We start from the raw sequence: 17,449 nt of genomic DNA on the forward strand, positions 1-17,449 counted from the left end.
GCTCACCACACACTCTAGCGGGAAAGAGTGGAAATAGTGGTTTAGGGTGGGGTGACATCTAGTGGAGGAAAGTGGAACAAAAAGAGTAAATGCGACATCTACCAAGCAAAAGAGGAACTTCGTCCTGTCTCTCTTTCTCCAGCCTCTCCTTCTCTGTTCCTTGCTTCATGTCTCTCTCTTTTTTTTTTTCTTATGACTTCGCAGAGGGTAAGATTCGATCCGAGTAAGTTCGTAACTAAACGCTACATGCACGCACGCTTTTTGGTCACGCTTTAGACCTCTCAGCTACCAAGGCGAGTTGGGGGTAGAAGGGAAAATGAATCTATTTATGTTCAAGGGAACTGCCATAACGTATTGCAGAGATGCAATGTGTGTCGTTAGTTTGGTGTTGGAGCATGATATACTCCTAAACTTCATCTCTCAAACTTACGACTCTACGCAAAATCAAGTCGAAAGTGTAATAGCAAGATCTGAATTCCTCATCAGTTTCCAGTCTCGCATAGAGGGAGTGGCATAAGTGTTAACGCGCACTGGTGGAGCTTCATTGTGTCCCTGTCCAGCTTCATGTACAGACATAACCACGTGTAGTGATGAACCGTACCGAAGACGTGTACTTCTACCTCAAATTGTGCAGGGAGAATTTGGAGGCGGATACGGTAAGGTACTGTGAGGAGCATGGACTACTTGCTAGTCATTACGAGTGTCCAACCTGTGGAAAAAATATGAAATTAGCGCCGAAAAGCAATGCTACTGATGGTGTGAATTGGCATTGTTTTGGGTAGGGGAGTGAAGTTGCATATTGTGTTAGCCGTTCAGTGAGGAGTGGAACTTGGTTCCACATTACATTGTATTGTGTTGTGTTGTGTTAGTACTTGTGGTGGGCTGTGTTGTATTGTGTTGTGTAGTACATGTCTAATGCGTCCCAATTTGGTTTTATGCTGTTGTGTAATCCAGTGATCCACCGAAGCGGGACAGATAGTATAGAGAGAGAGAGAGAGAGCAGGCGACCAAGGTGCCGAGCAGCGAGGGTGGGGATAACTTCCCCTACTGGCGTTCGCCATATTACGTTTTAACCGGCAAATATTCTGCTCAAAAGCTGGGAAATGAAACACTGAGGTGATGGATAAATAAATTTGCGAAGGAAGGAAAGTTACCATGTGTTAAAACTCTAAGTGAAAGATATATATTGTATATATAAGAATATTGTACAATTATTGTAACAAACATAACTTAGAATGCATTGAAATGTTAGATAGGCTATTATATGGGAAAGGGATTTTCACGTGAATTATACAACATTTTTTAATTTTTTTGATAAATATTCAAAATATATTTTTAGTTGTTAAATCTAGTTTTTCGTAATTCATTCCTATTTAATTTAAACATATATTACCTTCCAGAAATTTCATCTGATCACAAGAAGTCTACTTCAGAGGCAATAGCAGGAAAAGATATCAACATCTTCTGTGATGAAACAACAGACAGGAAGGGGTGGTGTGTGTTTGTGGTACTGTTTCAAGTCCCAGATGCTGGAGAAGTTCAGTTGTTCGTCACTTCAGTGAAATACTTAGATTCAGGAAATACAACCAACCGCTCTCCTGCAGTGTTGGATGCACTTCACAATCATTCTGTTCCGTATGATTCAGTGCAAGTGTTTGTTAGTGACATTGCTGCTTACATGACTCTCTGTTATGAAACTCTCAATATTGTAATAGGGGATCATCTAATTCATGTACAGTGCTGGGCCCACAAGTTAAGTTTGGCTGGGAATTCCTGGCCAACATCAATGTCGGAATTGAATGGAATTGTTACCATAGTTACGTTTGCCTTCCTAAACACTAGAAAGAGGAAATATGTTGTTGTTGGCAATAAAGCCATTAGCAGTCGTGCTTTCCAATACTTTTGAACGAAAGAGGAAATATAAATATCTTGAATTTCTGAAGTCTAGATATGAAGCTTCCAAATCAGCTAAGCTTTCTCCTTCTTCTATTGTAACGAGGTGGAATAGCTAGTTTGAGGCTGTCTTTTATCTGGCTGATTATTTTGAAGATACAGTAAAACCTCGATAAGACGCGCCTGCTTATTATGCTATCCCGTGTAATACGCTTTTTTGTCCGGTTCCTGCACATTTCATATATAACGCCCTTATAAAATACCCCGTTTGTTGCGCTCAAGTCCCACATAATACACTGTTTTTGTGGAATATTTTCTATGTAATTTTCAACAATGTACTGTAACAGCAATGAAACATCTTGGTCATTGAACTCACTGGTGCCATTAACCTGAAAAGTATTGATATTCGACCCTCTACCTGCGCATTTAAACCTTCATACTTCATACCTTAGTATACCCCACCCTCTTGTTACACTCTCTTATTCGACTCCTTATCTGCATGGTTAAAGCCTACATACAGTTACAATACCTCGCCCTCTTGCTAACCCTCTCTCAAACAGCATTCCTCACTCGGCCGTAATAAAATTCTGGAAATTGTTGCTGGGCAGTTTGTTGTCCTTTTGTGTATTGAAGTGTCTGTGAATGTGATTACAATGAGTGTTAAACGAAAAGCCCTTTCTGTGTCGAAAAAATTGGAAATCTTACGAAAGTACGATGAGAACAGTACTCTTACTCAGAAACAACTCTCTGATTCATTAGGAATTCCATCATCGACATTAAGGACGATAATAAAAAATCGCGACTCAATCACTACAGCTGTGACGTCGGGAGGATGTAAGCGCAGAAATTGAAGTGTGGTAAACATGAGGACTTGGAAAACACGCACACGGCAAACAACTATAAATAACTTTTTTCCGAAAGAATTAAGTACAGTACATATTGTAAATGTCTTTGATGTACAGTACAGTAATTAGATAATGGAGTAATACTATATTACCTTTCATGAATCATGTATTTCAATAAAGAAAAATGCTGATAGATACTGTATATAAGTCAAAATTAGTATACCCGCCGAATACGCGGTCCCGATTAATACACAGTTTACACCCGGTCCCTTGAACAGCATCTTATCGGGGTTTTAGTGTATTGTCCTCTTTTTCAAGCCGCCTGACGTGAGGGACAGAGGCTTAATGTAAAAAATGTTTCAAAGCTCACATGGTTTTTGTTAAAGATCATGCTAGTGAGTTAGCTGAATTGCTAACTTCACTTGAAGGGTCCAAATATCCAACATCTCACTTGTTGTTCCCAAGACTAGTGGACAGTAATTTAGCAGACATTGTTGCGGAACATAATTCTGAAGGGACAATAAATTTACTGTCGAAATTAAATCTGCTGGATGAACTACATGCAAAGATGTGTTTTCCACAACTGCTCAGTCAGCAAAGACTAAACTGTCAATTTTGAAGAAAAAGGATCCTGGCCGAAAGAACTTTCAGGCTATAGCGAAGGCATTCCACCCAAAAAAAGTAGTTCTACTGAAAAATGTTGACGAACCAAATATTGACATGTTTCCAGGATTTTAGAGTATACCAAAAAAACAAATTCGAAGTGCATACAATTCATTTAAGAACTTATTGAACAGCAAGTAAAAAATGTAAAATGTGACATAGCGAAAGTGTTTAATGCTTTAAGAACAGAGAATAAAGCATTTTCAGAATGTTGTTTGCAAGTATTGTGGACACCAAGAAACAATGTTGACAGTGAACATGTTTTATCACAGTATGGTGATGTTGTTTCAGGCAAATGACGTAATTTGAATGAGGAAAATGCTGAACTCTTCACGAAGATATTTTTTTGAGAAATGAAAGTTAGAATGCACAAAGTTTCCTTTGGAAAAAAATCAGATGCGAATTTGGAAAAAGTAGATGCTAATTTCATAAAAATAGATGCTAATTTGATGAAAATAGATACGAAATTTTCAAGTCCTTACCAATTAGATATATCCCTATCAGACTCAAAATTGTCATGTGACTTCATTTGTTTTATAAATGTGAATAAAAGACAGTAGAAGAAATTAAATTTAGTACCAGCTTCATCAAACTCCCACATGAACATGGGTCTGATTATCAACAGTTACGGAGTTACAGCTGATTGAATCCTATGAGCAGAATTAAGAATTATTCACTTAAATACACAGAAATATTAATTCAAAATACTGTATTAATCATAAAATAAACACAGCTCAGTTTGGACGCAGATTTTCAAATCTCTCTCCTTCCCCTTCAATGTGAATGGCGTGCCTGTCCCTCGACATGGCTGTCCCTGATGAGAGCAGCAGCATGCACAATACAGACAGACCTATCTCCTCCTCTCCCCCTCCTTACTTCACGTCACAAGGCAATCCTCCATTCAGTTTAAGTTCCAATGTTTGTATTACAATGCAAGCAACTCCGAAGTCTGATTCACAGCATGATCTTTTATTTTTTTTTACAAATAACTTTCAAACTAGTGATAATCGGACTCATGTTCATATGACATTTTAGCTCAAAATGGCCTACAGAACTAATTCCTAAACTGCAGGTCAATAGTCGTGAATCATTTATTTAAATCCACCACCAACAGAAGCGGGCTTCCAATTACAGGTGGCTTACACGGATACATACACAAAATACATAATAAGAAAAAAAAAACAAAACAAACAACACAAACGAAAGAAAGAAAATACATAACGGTAACAGATGCTAGAATATAATATTGCAGTTAATATAGTGCCAAATGTCAATATAATGATGAAAAATTATTTAAAAACGAGAGTAAAAACATTATAATATACTTCTTCATAATTTAAATATCTAAGGAAATACAATTCGTCCACACCTGTGGAGTAACGGTCAGCGCGTCTGGCTGCGAAACCAGGTGGCCCGGGTTCGAATCCCGGTCAGGGCAAGTTACCTGGTTGAGGTTTTTTCCGGGGTTTTCCCTCAACCCAATACGAGCAAATGCTGGGTAACTTTCGGTTCTGGACCCCGGACTCATTTCACCGGCATTATCACCTTCATATCATTCAGACGCTAAATAACCTAGATGTTGATACAGCGTCGTAAAATAACCCAATAAAAAAAAATACAATTCTTTTTAATATTGTATGAAATTTTTCAACTGTTAAACTGAAATCTAATTGAGAATCACAGTTTAAAGACAGAGAGTTGTAAGTATTACACATAACAAACAATGGAGAGTAATTTTGTTTTTTTTTTTTTTTTTTTTTTTTTTACATTGAACTGAAGTAATTTAAGAAAATCACAGTTATTCAATATACCGTTAACAGTCTTATAGAGTAAAATTTGACTATTTACTAATCGTCGAGATTTTGAAGTTTTATAATTAAATTCAAAAAGTAACTGATTATATGAAATTTGCTTGTCATAAGACGACACGTGATGTTTTTTAAAATATAAATAACGTAAAAATCTTTTCTGTATCCTTTCTATTTGCATCTGATGGGGCATACTCTAGCTTACTTCTAACTGGAGTTTTATATAGAGTATCAATAATAAGTATTTATATTTTTTAATTCTTTTGTATTTCTGATTATAAATCCTAATTTTCTATATGCATCAATTACCACGTGATTTAAGTGTATCTTAAAACATAAGTTGTGTGTAAAATAAATACCCAAATCCTTAAATGATTCCACTCTAGGTAACTTCACACCATTAATTTCCTACGAATTTTGAGCAACTGTCTTATTTTTAGAATACGTCATAAAGCAACATAATGTGGGGGGGGATTCCAGTTTCAATCCCTAATAAGAACCTCTTACAAGGTTTCTCTTCATTATTTAATTACATAAATATGTTTCAAGCAAACTTCAAATTACCTATATATGCACCCATCCAGAGTACTACTCACCAGTTTCTTCTAGACTGAGAATAAAGTCAAAAGACCTACTGACGTCATGACACTTTCTATCCATATATTCTAATATCCAAATTCACAAGATATTTCACACTGAACTCATGACGTCATGACACTTTCCATCAATGTATTATCACAGTCTAGTATATACAGTCACGAAGTTTGAGTTTTGAGGGTACTAGGAACAATAGAGTGTGCAGGTACTATTTCGCATCGCCTGTAATGAGGCGATGGTAGCGATCCTAGTTGTTAGCAACTATCTATGGATGCATATTTACTACATATTGAGCTTCATGACTGTATATACTAGACTGTGGTATTATAATATCCAAATTCACAGAAGATATTCCAATCTCTTAAGGGCAACAAGGACAACTGAAATTAAAATTCTCTCTAGCAGTATTAATTTCGCTCTAACTGAAACTTACTTGTCACGTTCTGCAGGAGGTCCGATATACTGGAGAGGGTTGAGGTAATCTCTTGAAAGGAACTTCTCCACCTCATATACCCAATGTCCTGTCAACGTAGGAGGACAGATCACAATTGAAGGCAATGGGGCACAATCGGGGCTTTGAGATTTCTGCAAGAAATAACATGGTGTTGCAATAAAGTGGTCGAGTAATTTAATCATTTGAACAAGATCATGGAACGTAATTGACAATAAAGTCATTTGACCTCTTGCACTCCAATATTTTTCAAAGATATTATCAGGTCAGCCACTGAAGCACAGATTTTGAGGTGTTCCGAATCCATTTCTTGGTTTGAGTTGCACAGTGGGCAGTTAGGGGACTGATATATTCCAATTCTATGCAGGTGTTTGGCCAAACAGTCATGGCCTGTTGCCAATCTAAATGCAGCTACAGACGATTTTCATGGTAAATCAGGAATTAACTGTGGATTATGATGCAGAGAGTTCCATTTTTTCCCTTGGGATTGTGTTATCAAATTTTGTTTGTTGAAGTCTAAGTATGTAGATTTAATAAATCTTTTCACAGAGTAATACGTAGATTTAGTAACAGGTCTGTAAGTTGCAGTGCTGCCCTTCTTTGCTAGTGCATCTGCATTCTCGTTTCCCAGGATTTCACAATGGGATGGTATCCATTGGAATACAATTCTTTTATTGAGTGATATTAATTGAGAGAGCATTTTAGTTATTTCTGCTGTTTGAGATGAAGGTGTGTGTTTAGAGACTATTGATAGAATAGCTGCTTTGGAGTCTGACAATATAACTGCATTCTTAAATTTATTGATGTGGCATAGAAGATTTCTGAGACTTTCACTTATTGCAATGATTTCTCCATCAAAACTTGCTCCATTTCCAAGAGATCTATAAAGTGAGAAGAGACAGCACGTAACACCTGCACTGGTACCTTGTTCTCTGGAGATCAAGGATCTGTCGGTGTATAAATGAAGCCAGTTTTGTGGAGGGTACCTAATATTAATTGTCTCTAAGGACAATTGTTTCATTATTTCAGTGTTTACTTCTGATTTCAGTATTTCTTCTGTTAAATTTAGATTATATTCTATATTTAATAGAGTTAAAGGGTTTGGTTTAATTTGTAAGTTTTCTTTTAAATTCGGGATATTGATTTTCTGTTTTAAGTAATTAAAAAAATAATATGCTGCATTCAGTCTAATATTCCTAGAGTTGTCTCTACTGATGGCTGCAAAGTAAAAATACAAGTCATGTGCCGAATATTTAATAATATACAGGAATATAAAAAGAATGAAACAAGTTCATAAAAACACATGCTCGATTCTGCTTCATATAGCAATTTTTGTGTTACAAACATAACACACTATAGCATTCGTTAGACAGTTCACATCTAACCAACTACTTGTTCTTAAATTATTTTCAATTTCAGTCAGCAATGACGAAGGATGGGTGGAGCGGAGAAAAAATCTCTCTGGCATCGGGACTCGAACCCGGGTTTTCAGCTCTACATGCTGATGCTTTATCCATTAAGCCACACCAGATTCCAGTTCCGATGCCAGATTGAATCCTCTCAGTCAGCAAGCTAACAGCTCCTCATGAAGGATCAGTTTTCAATGTTGGCAATATTCTGTATCCTGTGAGATCTGTGGCAGATGGAGGCCCATTTTTGTTCCATTACTTTAACTTCTCATGTCAATTTCTTTCCAGCATTACTCCATTACCACTATCATAACATCAATCTTTGTAGTTTAAGAAATATATTAAACAAATAATACAAAAATGATTCAGAGAGAAGAATTTAAAACACAGATTCCATTTAAGTGATAAATAATACGAGATATCTTGCAATGAATTATGCTGACTATTCCTTAAACATGATCATGTTGTTCTCCAATTTCTACGTAAATATCTTGTTTTTAGGTCATGTTGTCATTTCCGACCACATTATCACGAGTAATATACTCACATAATCTGGTGAAGTTTTTGATCAAGTGGTCTGCTTGATGACACACATGAAAAACTACTTCCCTGATTAGAAAATGAATCTATTGCACTGAGTTGCTAAATATACATTAATTTCGGCCCAAGGCTTTATAATAAAATTACTAATCATTTTCCAAATTTGAAATATTTTAAAACTGAACCATGTAAAATAGAAATTTATAAAATTATTCATGATATACTGTATAACATTAAAAAAATGTGTGATGTGTATTTCTTTACCTTTTTATTTCTGTCGACCTGTTACTAAATCTACATATTACTCTGTGAAAAGATTTATTAAATCTACATACTTAGACTTCAACAAACAAAATTTTGGAAAATGTATTATATATCTTTCACGTGTGAAATTCTCAACACGCAACTCAATTTCAGAATACACACACTCTTTGACTCCACATTACACTACACAAACACACTCCCACAGGAAACAAAACGAAAGGTGCCAAGACCAGCAACGACCAGTTCTGATGATGGCTGATAGCAGGCCAAAACATGTTAACAAGGTAACATAAAATTTAACACGTGAAATATATATAATACGTTTTCCAAAGTGATATAGTGTTAAAAGTTATGTAATCAAGATGTATAATAAAAACAAAATTTGGTAACACAATCTCAAGGGGAAAAATGGAACTCTCTGCATCATAATCCACAGTTAATTCCTGATTTACCACGTAAATCGTCTGTAGCTGCATTTATATTGGCAACAGGCCATGACTATTTGGCCAAACACCTGCATAGAATTGGAATGTATCAGTCCCCTAACTGCTCACTGTGCAACTCAAACCAAGAAATGGATTCGGAACATCTCAAAATCTGTGCTTCAGTGGCTGTCCATGACAATATCTTTGAAAAATATTGGAGTGCAAGAAGTCAAATGACTTTATTGTCAAACATCTAGCATTGGAAAACAACAACATTTCTGTCAACTGTATTCATGTTTTTATTGAATGGTACTGGCTTATGTCTGATCGTCAATTTATATTAAATGTCTTTTTTTTTTCTTTTTCTCTTCCTTTTTTGTCTTGTGTTAGTTATCGGTCTGAATTAAATTAGTGTATTTAGTAAACTGTCTTTGTAAATTTTATGTTATATAATTGGCTAAAACCACACTGCACATGAGCCTGGCTCTTACAGTAATGGCTAGAAACATTTTTTGTTGCATATTTTTTTTAATTATACTCATTCTGCTTACTAAATAAATAAATAAATAAATAAATAAATAAAATAAATTTATTGCACTTAGCAACTCTGAATGAGACTGAAAGAAATCACTGTAATACATATCGCAAAGTTGTAAGAAATTCATTACATAAACTAATCCTCTTGCCTTAATAATGACCAGAAATGACTCAAAGAACTGTGTGTGTGTCATATCTACATAACAGTCAGTAAAATAATACAAGAGATATACGCAACAGATATTACATATGGATGGAACCAGTTATACGAAATCAGTTTACCATAAAAGAACAGAAAAAGAAAAGAGAGGGATCATTCTTACTTCTGAATCCAGTGCTAAAATAGATCTCATACATTGTGAAATTTGCTGCATTTTAATTCACTTATAGTTTCTACATACAAATACCTAATAAACTTACTCTGTATTAGACAATTTAAGAATTAACACATGGATTAAAAAGTTAATTCTAAGCCAGTTTTACACTTTGTAGTAATGATTACAGTTCCTATCGTAAAGAGATTTTATTTTTCGTGTTATACAAAGTCCGCTAACAGTAGTACAGTGATTTCAAACAAATGTGACACAGAACATGACTGAATGCTTAATCCACTTTTATGACGAATACTGACTCTTAACAATGTTTGTCCAGATTGCTGTCAGTAAATTATATAAGAAGCTTCACTTTATTAACAGCTTCTTCATTTTTGGTATTAAAAATGTATAAAACATTCCCTCAGAACATTTAACATTCAAAGTTCATACCTCATATTGCTGTCTTCTGTAATAGTGATCCCCTGCGAGTATACAGATGGACTGCAATGTCTTCCCCAAGCCCATGTCATCACAAAGAATGCCATGCAATTTGTACTTATTTAGGAATGCCAGCCAGTTGACACCAGACTAGAAAAAGATATATATTTGTCACAGTGGAAAAATTCACTATCCTCATAAATTTTTAAATACCTAATAACACATATTTACACATATCTTGAATGTATCGACAAAGGGAGAGAATATTGATGAAAGAAAAAGAATAGAGATAAAGAAGAGAGTAAGAGAAATTGTAATAGTGGAATGAATAGAAAAGGTAAAGTTGCGGAAGGCAAGAGGGTAGTGACTCAAGAGATTGTGATTGAAGGATGTCATAAAAAATCATTGTCATCAGATTCCATTCAGGCGATGAACTCAAAGGCAGCGGCTGCACCACCAAGTAGACCAGCAGTAATGACGTCACCCCAAGGCCAAGTCGGCGAAACTAGCAAAGCATCAAATTGCAATAGAGCTGGAGACCTTGGAGTTGGGAGGCAGAAGAATGCTGAACCATCGAAAGAAGAGAGTAGTGAACGAGGAAGTGAAATAAGTGTGGGTAACAGAAGGGGAAGTATCGAGAGTGTAAATTGTACTAGGAGAGCGAAACGGGAAGAAAAAACTGTCTATAATCTCAGGAAGTGGTGTATTAGTGGGTTGAAATAATAGCAGGATTAGTTATGTAATGGATAAATGAAATTTCAGTGTTACAGAATAATAGTTTTGTTTGTGTTACAAATAAAGTGAAACTAATGTGCTAGGCTACGAGCGCTAATGTGTTGTCTAAGAAGTGTTTAGTCAGTGAATTTAATAATAGGTTAAATTTTTAGTGAAATAGTAACAAGGGTTAAGGTTCTATATTAATTAAGTTTAAATGTATTATGGTATTTAGTAGAAGGCAGTATTTAGTTAGTTATGAGAAACAGGGAATGAAGTTAAATGTAGGAATAGTTTTAAGTGTAGTTGAGAATAAGAGAAGGGAAGTAGGACAAGAAATGAATAAACTAGAAGGATGGTTAAGTGAAAGTGAAGGGACATGAAAGATATAGTAAAAAAAACAGGCTTCAAGGATCATATTATGTCTGTGTTAATGTTGTAAATAAATAGTGTAAGTAAGGGATTGCTGGCCCGAATACAGAAATGTGAAGAGTCAGCAGGACCGAGTATGTTGAGAAATATATCATATTATCATATTTACACATATAAGGTATTTAATGATTTTACGTTGTTTAATATAAGCTAAAATGAGAACAGGTAATGTTATCACTAGAGCCCAAAAGTTAGGCAAAATGTCTTTTTAACAGGGATAAAGTTACTCGCGTCCATGACATTCTTTGTCATACGTGTCCCCTGGGTAGTGCAAAATGAATAACATAAATAGCCAATGGGTTAAATGATCCCAAATTGCGGCCATTAGAGAACAGCAACATGTCTTTTTTAACTGAGTAGATGTACAAAGAAAACATGTTTCTTCAAATTTTGGGATAGTAGGGCCAATTTTTATTTTATTTTATTTTTTTGCCTATTTCAGCTTCCACTGCCTATTTTAAAGTTTAATATCTTATTTTGCCTTTTCTGCATTTGATGGATATTTTCTGCTATTATGTATATATTAAATAAATCAGAACAAGGAAAAAAATTGTACGAATTCCGAAAATATTAAAAATATAAATGAAAACAAATTCTGATTTTATAACTGGAGCACCTCTACAAAAATTAAACGATATTTTTGCATAATGGGAATTTCTACTGAGAATCTCCCTTCACAATATATTTAAATTATTTGTGGCAGCATGCCTACAAACCAGCCCTAAGCTGATCAGTCCGCTAAGAAGGTTGGTGGACCAGTTACTGCTATTATATCTCTCACTCCAAGGCAGTTAGTTCGACTCGTCTGAGAGGGTAAGTTTCTATAGATTCCAAGAAAATAGTGCGAAGAGAGAGAAAAAGAAAGCTTTTGTATTAGTCCGAGCTTCACTGCACTCCCATTAGGCGAAATCAATCTCACCCATCAGCATTTCGTCTCGTTCAAATGAGAAAATTGACAATGTATTTCAATTTGCAGTTCAGTTTCATATTGAATTTCAGGTGGGTTAGTTTGTCACTGAATGTGTTAGGCATCTCAAGTGTGTTTATGTACAGCACTCTATTATGCCGAAATTGAGTGCATCTATAGAGTATTCGGACCTTAAATTGCAGTACAGCACTTATGGAGTGCGTTGTTGCGACGTCAACTGCAGAATGTGCGCAAGAGTGGCTTAAGCGAAATGTTACAACTACATAAGCTTATCTATGAAACGTTTCTTCTTAATTTAAGAATCCATTTTACGCTCTGATATCATATAAGCCTATATCTTATTTTTATCTTCCACAAGTTATACTTTAACAAAGTCTACGCACAAGCACTAACACACGCACACATAAAATTACTATCCTTACTTGCATATAATAATTGTATAATATATTACACTGTAAAATTACTTATGATCGTCAATGCACGTGACAGTCTCAAGATTGAAATGTAGGTAACTCCGTGATATCCACGAGGGAAAAGTCGAATGTGTGCATGTTGCACGATAGGTGCAAGAGCTATCTCGGAGCGTCAAAACGAAACAGAACAGATATCCACCCTTTCCTAAATCATAAATCTGGAACTAAATGAGCTACAGACTTGGGGTTTGTTTTAAAAATAACTTCCATCTTCGAAGGACATTTCTCCTGCTTTGACCCCATGTATAGACAACATCAAACAAAGTTTTCTACTGGCTGACTTTTTTGTGTTTTCGTGTAAAAATTTCTGACTGTGACTAAAAAGAAAGAGACATTCTGCATTTTTTTATCATTCAAATGTAGATTTAAACTTACGTACATGGAGAGTGAAAGTTTCTTCATCAACAGTAAAAAGGAAAATTTTTTAACTGATTTAATATAGGAGTTATGACGAGATATGTTTCGTGTAGCAAAGATTTTGCATTTGGGGTAAATTTTCATTATATTGACATTTTAATCCTTAATTACTTCGTAAGATATTTTTCATTAACGTCAACAGATGCAGCTTCAAATTCTCTATGTAACTATATATTCATGTGTTTTAATTGATTACTATATATTTTACGGAAATGTGGAACCTGGTTAGATTAGAAAAGGATAGCGCTTATGATGAAATTCATGAGAAGGAAAGAGACAAATAGTTTCCATTCCTTGCTCTACTGCAATTTAAGGTCCGAATACTCAATATAAGTAATGAACTACATGGTTATGTCCGCGAATTTAGTTCAGACACACTTTCTACTGATGGTGCTTTTCTCTTCTGTAAAATATGTGAAAAATCTATTAACCACGAAAAAAAAAAAAAAAAAAAAAGTACTTTATAAATCAACATTTTCAATGACCAAACATAGATCTGGAGATTTCTAAAATGACCAGCCAGAAGAATATCTTTTTAATTTCAACAGCAGGTGCGATATCCAGCAGACAATCTCAGTTTTCTCTGGATCTAAGCGAAGTTCTCACATAATCGAGATTTTCTTTCTGGAAATTGGAAAACTAGTCTCTCAGAATGTTTCTGCAGAAGTACACCAAGAAAGAAGTTGTCAGAATACACACTAAGAAAAACATATCTAATTGTCTGCTATATACAGGCTTTCCAGACTATTCATACCAGAGTTGCAGGGAAGAAAATCTGGATCTCCATTGACAAAACCACAGGTGCAATGGGATGTTATATGGCCATTGTCGTCGGAACTATAGAACCAATGCACAGAGAGCCCAAAATATTCATTGTGACAATGGAACAGATGGACAGAGCATATGGTTTTCACACTGCCACAGTTATTTACAAATGCTTTGATGCTACTTTGGCCAGATGGAATGGAGCATGATGATGTCCTGCTTTTTTCTGTCACAGAAGCAGCACCTTACATAAAAAAAAGCTGCTGAAGCCTTACAAGTTCTCTTCCCGAAAATACGAGGCGTGTTCTTAAAGTAAGTTCCAAAAGGGTGTAGTAAGTAAACGGGAAGATATTTACAAACTATTTTTGTTGCATTGTATTCCCCACACTTCAATTACTTCTCAACATAATCTCCACCATTATTGAGGCATTTATCGAGTCGTGGCACAAGTCTTTCTATCCCCTCATTGTAGAATTTGCCCGCCTGCAATGCGAACCACTCCTGCACGCTGTTTTCACTTCATTATTGCCATCAAAATGTTGCCACCGAGGAACTTCTTGAGGTGCGGAAAGAGATGAAAGTCACTCGGAGCCAAATCCGGGCTGTAGGGGGGATGGTCAATTTGTTCCCAGCCAAATTTCGAGATGAGATTTTGGGTGTCACGAGCTGTGTGTGGCCGAGCTTTGTCATGAAGCAACACAACTCCGTCGGTCAGCATCCCACGTCTCTTGTTCTGAATTGCACGACGGAGCTTCTTCAAGGTCTGACAACAGGTTTCTCTATTAATGGTTTCATCCCGAGGCAAGAATTCGATGAGTAGGACTTCTCTTCTGTCCCAAAAAACAGTGGACATGATCTTGCGTGTTGACATGGTTTGTTTGAATTTCTTTTTCCTTGGTGATGCAGTGTGCCTCCATTCCATGGACTGCTGCTTCAATTCAGGTGTCATGTGAGACATCCAAGTCTCGTCACCTGTCACGATATGGTCAAGAAACTCATCACCTTGTTCACTGTAACGTGTGAGAAAGCTCAATGCACTGGAAGCTCGTTTGGTTTTGTGTTCCTCAGTGAGCATCTTGAGTACCCATCGTGAGCACAATTTTCAATATCGTAATCGATCTGTCACAATTTTGTAGAGAACACTCCGCAACATTTGTGGAAAATTCAAGAAAGTGAAGAAATTGTGAACCTCCTGTCCTCATGAATTTTTTTCAATGACAGCACGCACCAAATCGTCATTGATCAAAGATGGCCGACCAGTACGCTGCTCGTCATGCACAGATGCGGCCCTCGTTGAACTTCCTAACCCATCTCCTCACCATTCCATCACTAATGGCATCATCACCATACACCTCACAAAGTTGACGATGAATGTCAGCTGGTTTGATATTTCTCGCATTCAAGAAACGGATAACAGACCGCATCTCACAGTCGGTGGGGTGCTCAATCACTTTAAACATTTCAACTGATCACAACTAACCACACACAAGGACTGAAGCTCTGAAACTGCATGCACAGCTTGCCTGAGGACTGAAGAAGAAAACACGCATGCACAAAATAACGATTGCAGCGATGTGACGGCTATAATTAAAAACGGAACTTACTTTAAGAACACGCCTCGTATTTCATCTCACATGTCCAACTCATGGGTTGTAAAGAATCACCCGAAGAAATAAGAAGTTTATATTCAGATTTAGACAAGTGTTGATTTCGAACATCCAAAACGTTTTCCTGAAATCTCCCTCCTGAATCCAGACTTATAAGGATGTAGCACCAGAACTCGGTTTACCTCCACAACCAGTTTTGATTAGATGGAGAACCTACATCTGTGCTGCTATTTATTACCCCAATAATTTCAATGAGATATGTGAGGTAAAAGAGATGCTATATCAGAAGACGAAATTGCTTCAATTCATGAGATGAAAAAAAAAAAAACTCCTCTGTCAACAAGATATCAACAATGATTTCGCATTTATAGCAGCACACTATCTTTTACCAGAAGCAACTGCGAAGTTAGAGAAAAGAAGTGAGGCACTGGTGCCATCCATAGTGTCATCTAAGATACTGCAAGTCAATTGCGAGAATCACTGGGAGCCAAAGGGTTGGCTGTTAGTGAGAACTGTAAATGTGTGATGAGTAGACATTGGAAGTTAAGGAATTAAAAAATGGTATTTTAGGCGCCTAAACAGGCTCTGAAAACAACAAAAATAGGGCAATAAAAGGCATTGAAATTATACTGAATCACTCATAATTCATAAAGTAAACATCCATAAGACCATAAGTAACTTAACAAAGTACACTGGAAAAGTAGTTTCTCTGTTCTATTGACTTGTTTCACTTGTACTTATTCATCCACAACTTCACATCCATAACTTGAGTTACAATAAACAACAAGCAACTTTTCAAGATTAACACACAAACTTCTGTCACGTTTATTGGACAAAATCAGTGTGACAATGATTAATGTAACAATAATGAGACATTGGTAGAGCCGCGAAGTCCTACCAGCAAGCACTGTCTTTGTCCACCACAAATTATAGTTGGACTCACCGGGATTCGAAACCGGGTTATCAGTGTGGAAATCCAACGCTTCATGTGTTCGACTAATAACTGATGTTTGTTGTTGTTTAGTCAACAGTACAAAGACAGGTTTGAACCTCACAAGTGACACCAATAAGGCATCACTCATGAGGCAACTAAGTCAGGAATTAACGGGGTAGGTCAGTGCTGGAGTCAGGTAGCAGTGCTGGATAAGGACAAGGTCGATTCTGGAGTAAGCGAAACAACAACACTGCATTGCAACAGGGTGTCCCATATCTATGGCTACTATAAGATCTGCAAGTTCCTTAGTTTCGAACGCAGAAATAAATGCAGTATTGTTGAGTGAATAGTCATATAAAGAAAAAGGCAAAAAAAAGTACATATAAAAGCCAGTACATATTAAAGTAAAAAAGACGTAAAAGGCAAAATAGGTACATATAAAAGCAAGAAAAGGGCAAAAAAGTACATATTAAAGTAAAAGAGGCATAAACAGCAAAAAAAAAGGCAAGATCAAACTTTATCAGAATGCTTCATTTCTCATGATTCATGCACATTATTACTAAAAGCCTTTAAATATGAACATTCAAATAAAATAGGCACTTTCCTAAACATCCAATGTCTAGTGATGAGTAGTAATAAGGACCCAGAAAAACTTAAAAATACTCGTGATGTTCTGAAAGGTGAAAGTCGTATTGTTACTAATATGAGTCCAACCATGACAGCATGTTTCAAGTATGCTCTAATTACTTTGGTGGAAGTAGAGCTATCTTTTTCAATTATGAAAAATATTCTCTTTGACAGGCGGCTGATTATGACAGTTGAGAATTTGAAAAAAAAAAAAATCTTGTTGTGGCATGTAACCAGGAAAAGTAAGGGTAAGTGCAGGTTTACTAAATAACCTATATTAAATTACTATTTCGATTATTTTACTGTTCATTTTCGTCATTTTTAAAAGCTTATTTGCCTACTTATTTTGGCCAAAATAAATGCCTGAA

The 17,449-nt window shown here is 36.0% G+C and overlaps 1 protein-coding gene across 1 annotated transcript in view; it reads right to left on the bottom strand.

Moving 5' to 3' along the window:
- The window catches only part of Hel89B (histone acetyltransferase 1), a 166,693-nt gene that overhangs the window by 38,256 nt on the left and 110,988 nt on the right, over positions 1–17,449 (bottom strand). The window contains exons 24-25 of the mRNA XM_069841318.1: positions 10,197–10,334; positions 6,240–6,391 (exon numbers count right to left, since the gene is read on the bottom strand). Of these exons, the coding sequence (XP_069697419.1) occupies positions 6,240–6,391; positions 10,197–10,334 (290 nt within the window). The remainder of the gene's footprint in view (positions 1–6,239; positions 6,392–10,196; positions 10,335–17,449) is intronic.

This window comes from Periplaneta americana, chromosome 12 (assembly GCF_040183065.1).
Source record: "Periplaneta americana isolate PAMFEO1 chromosome 12, P.americana_PAMFEO1_priV1, whole genome shotgun sequence".
In the NCBI taxonomy this organism is placed as follows: domain Eukaryota; kingdom Metazoa; phylum Arthropoda; class Insecta; order Blattodea; family Blattidae; genus Periplaneta; species Periplaneta americana.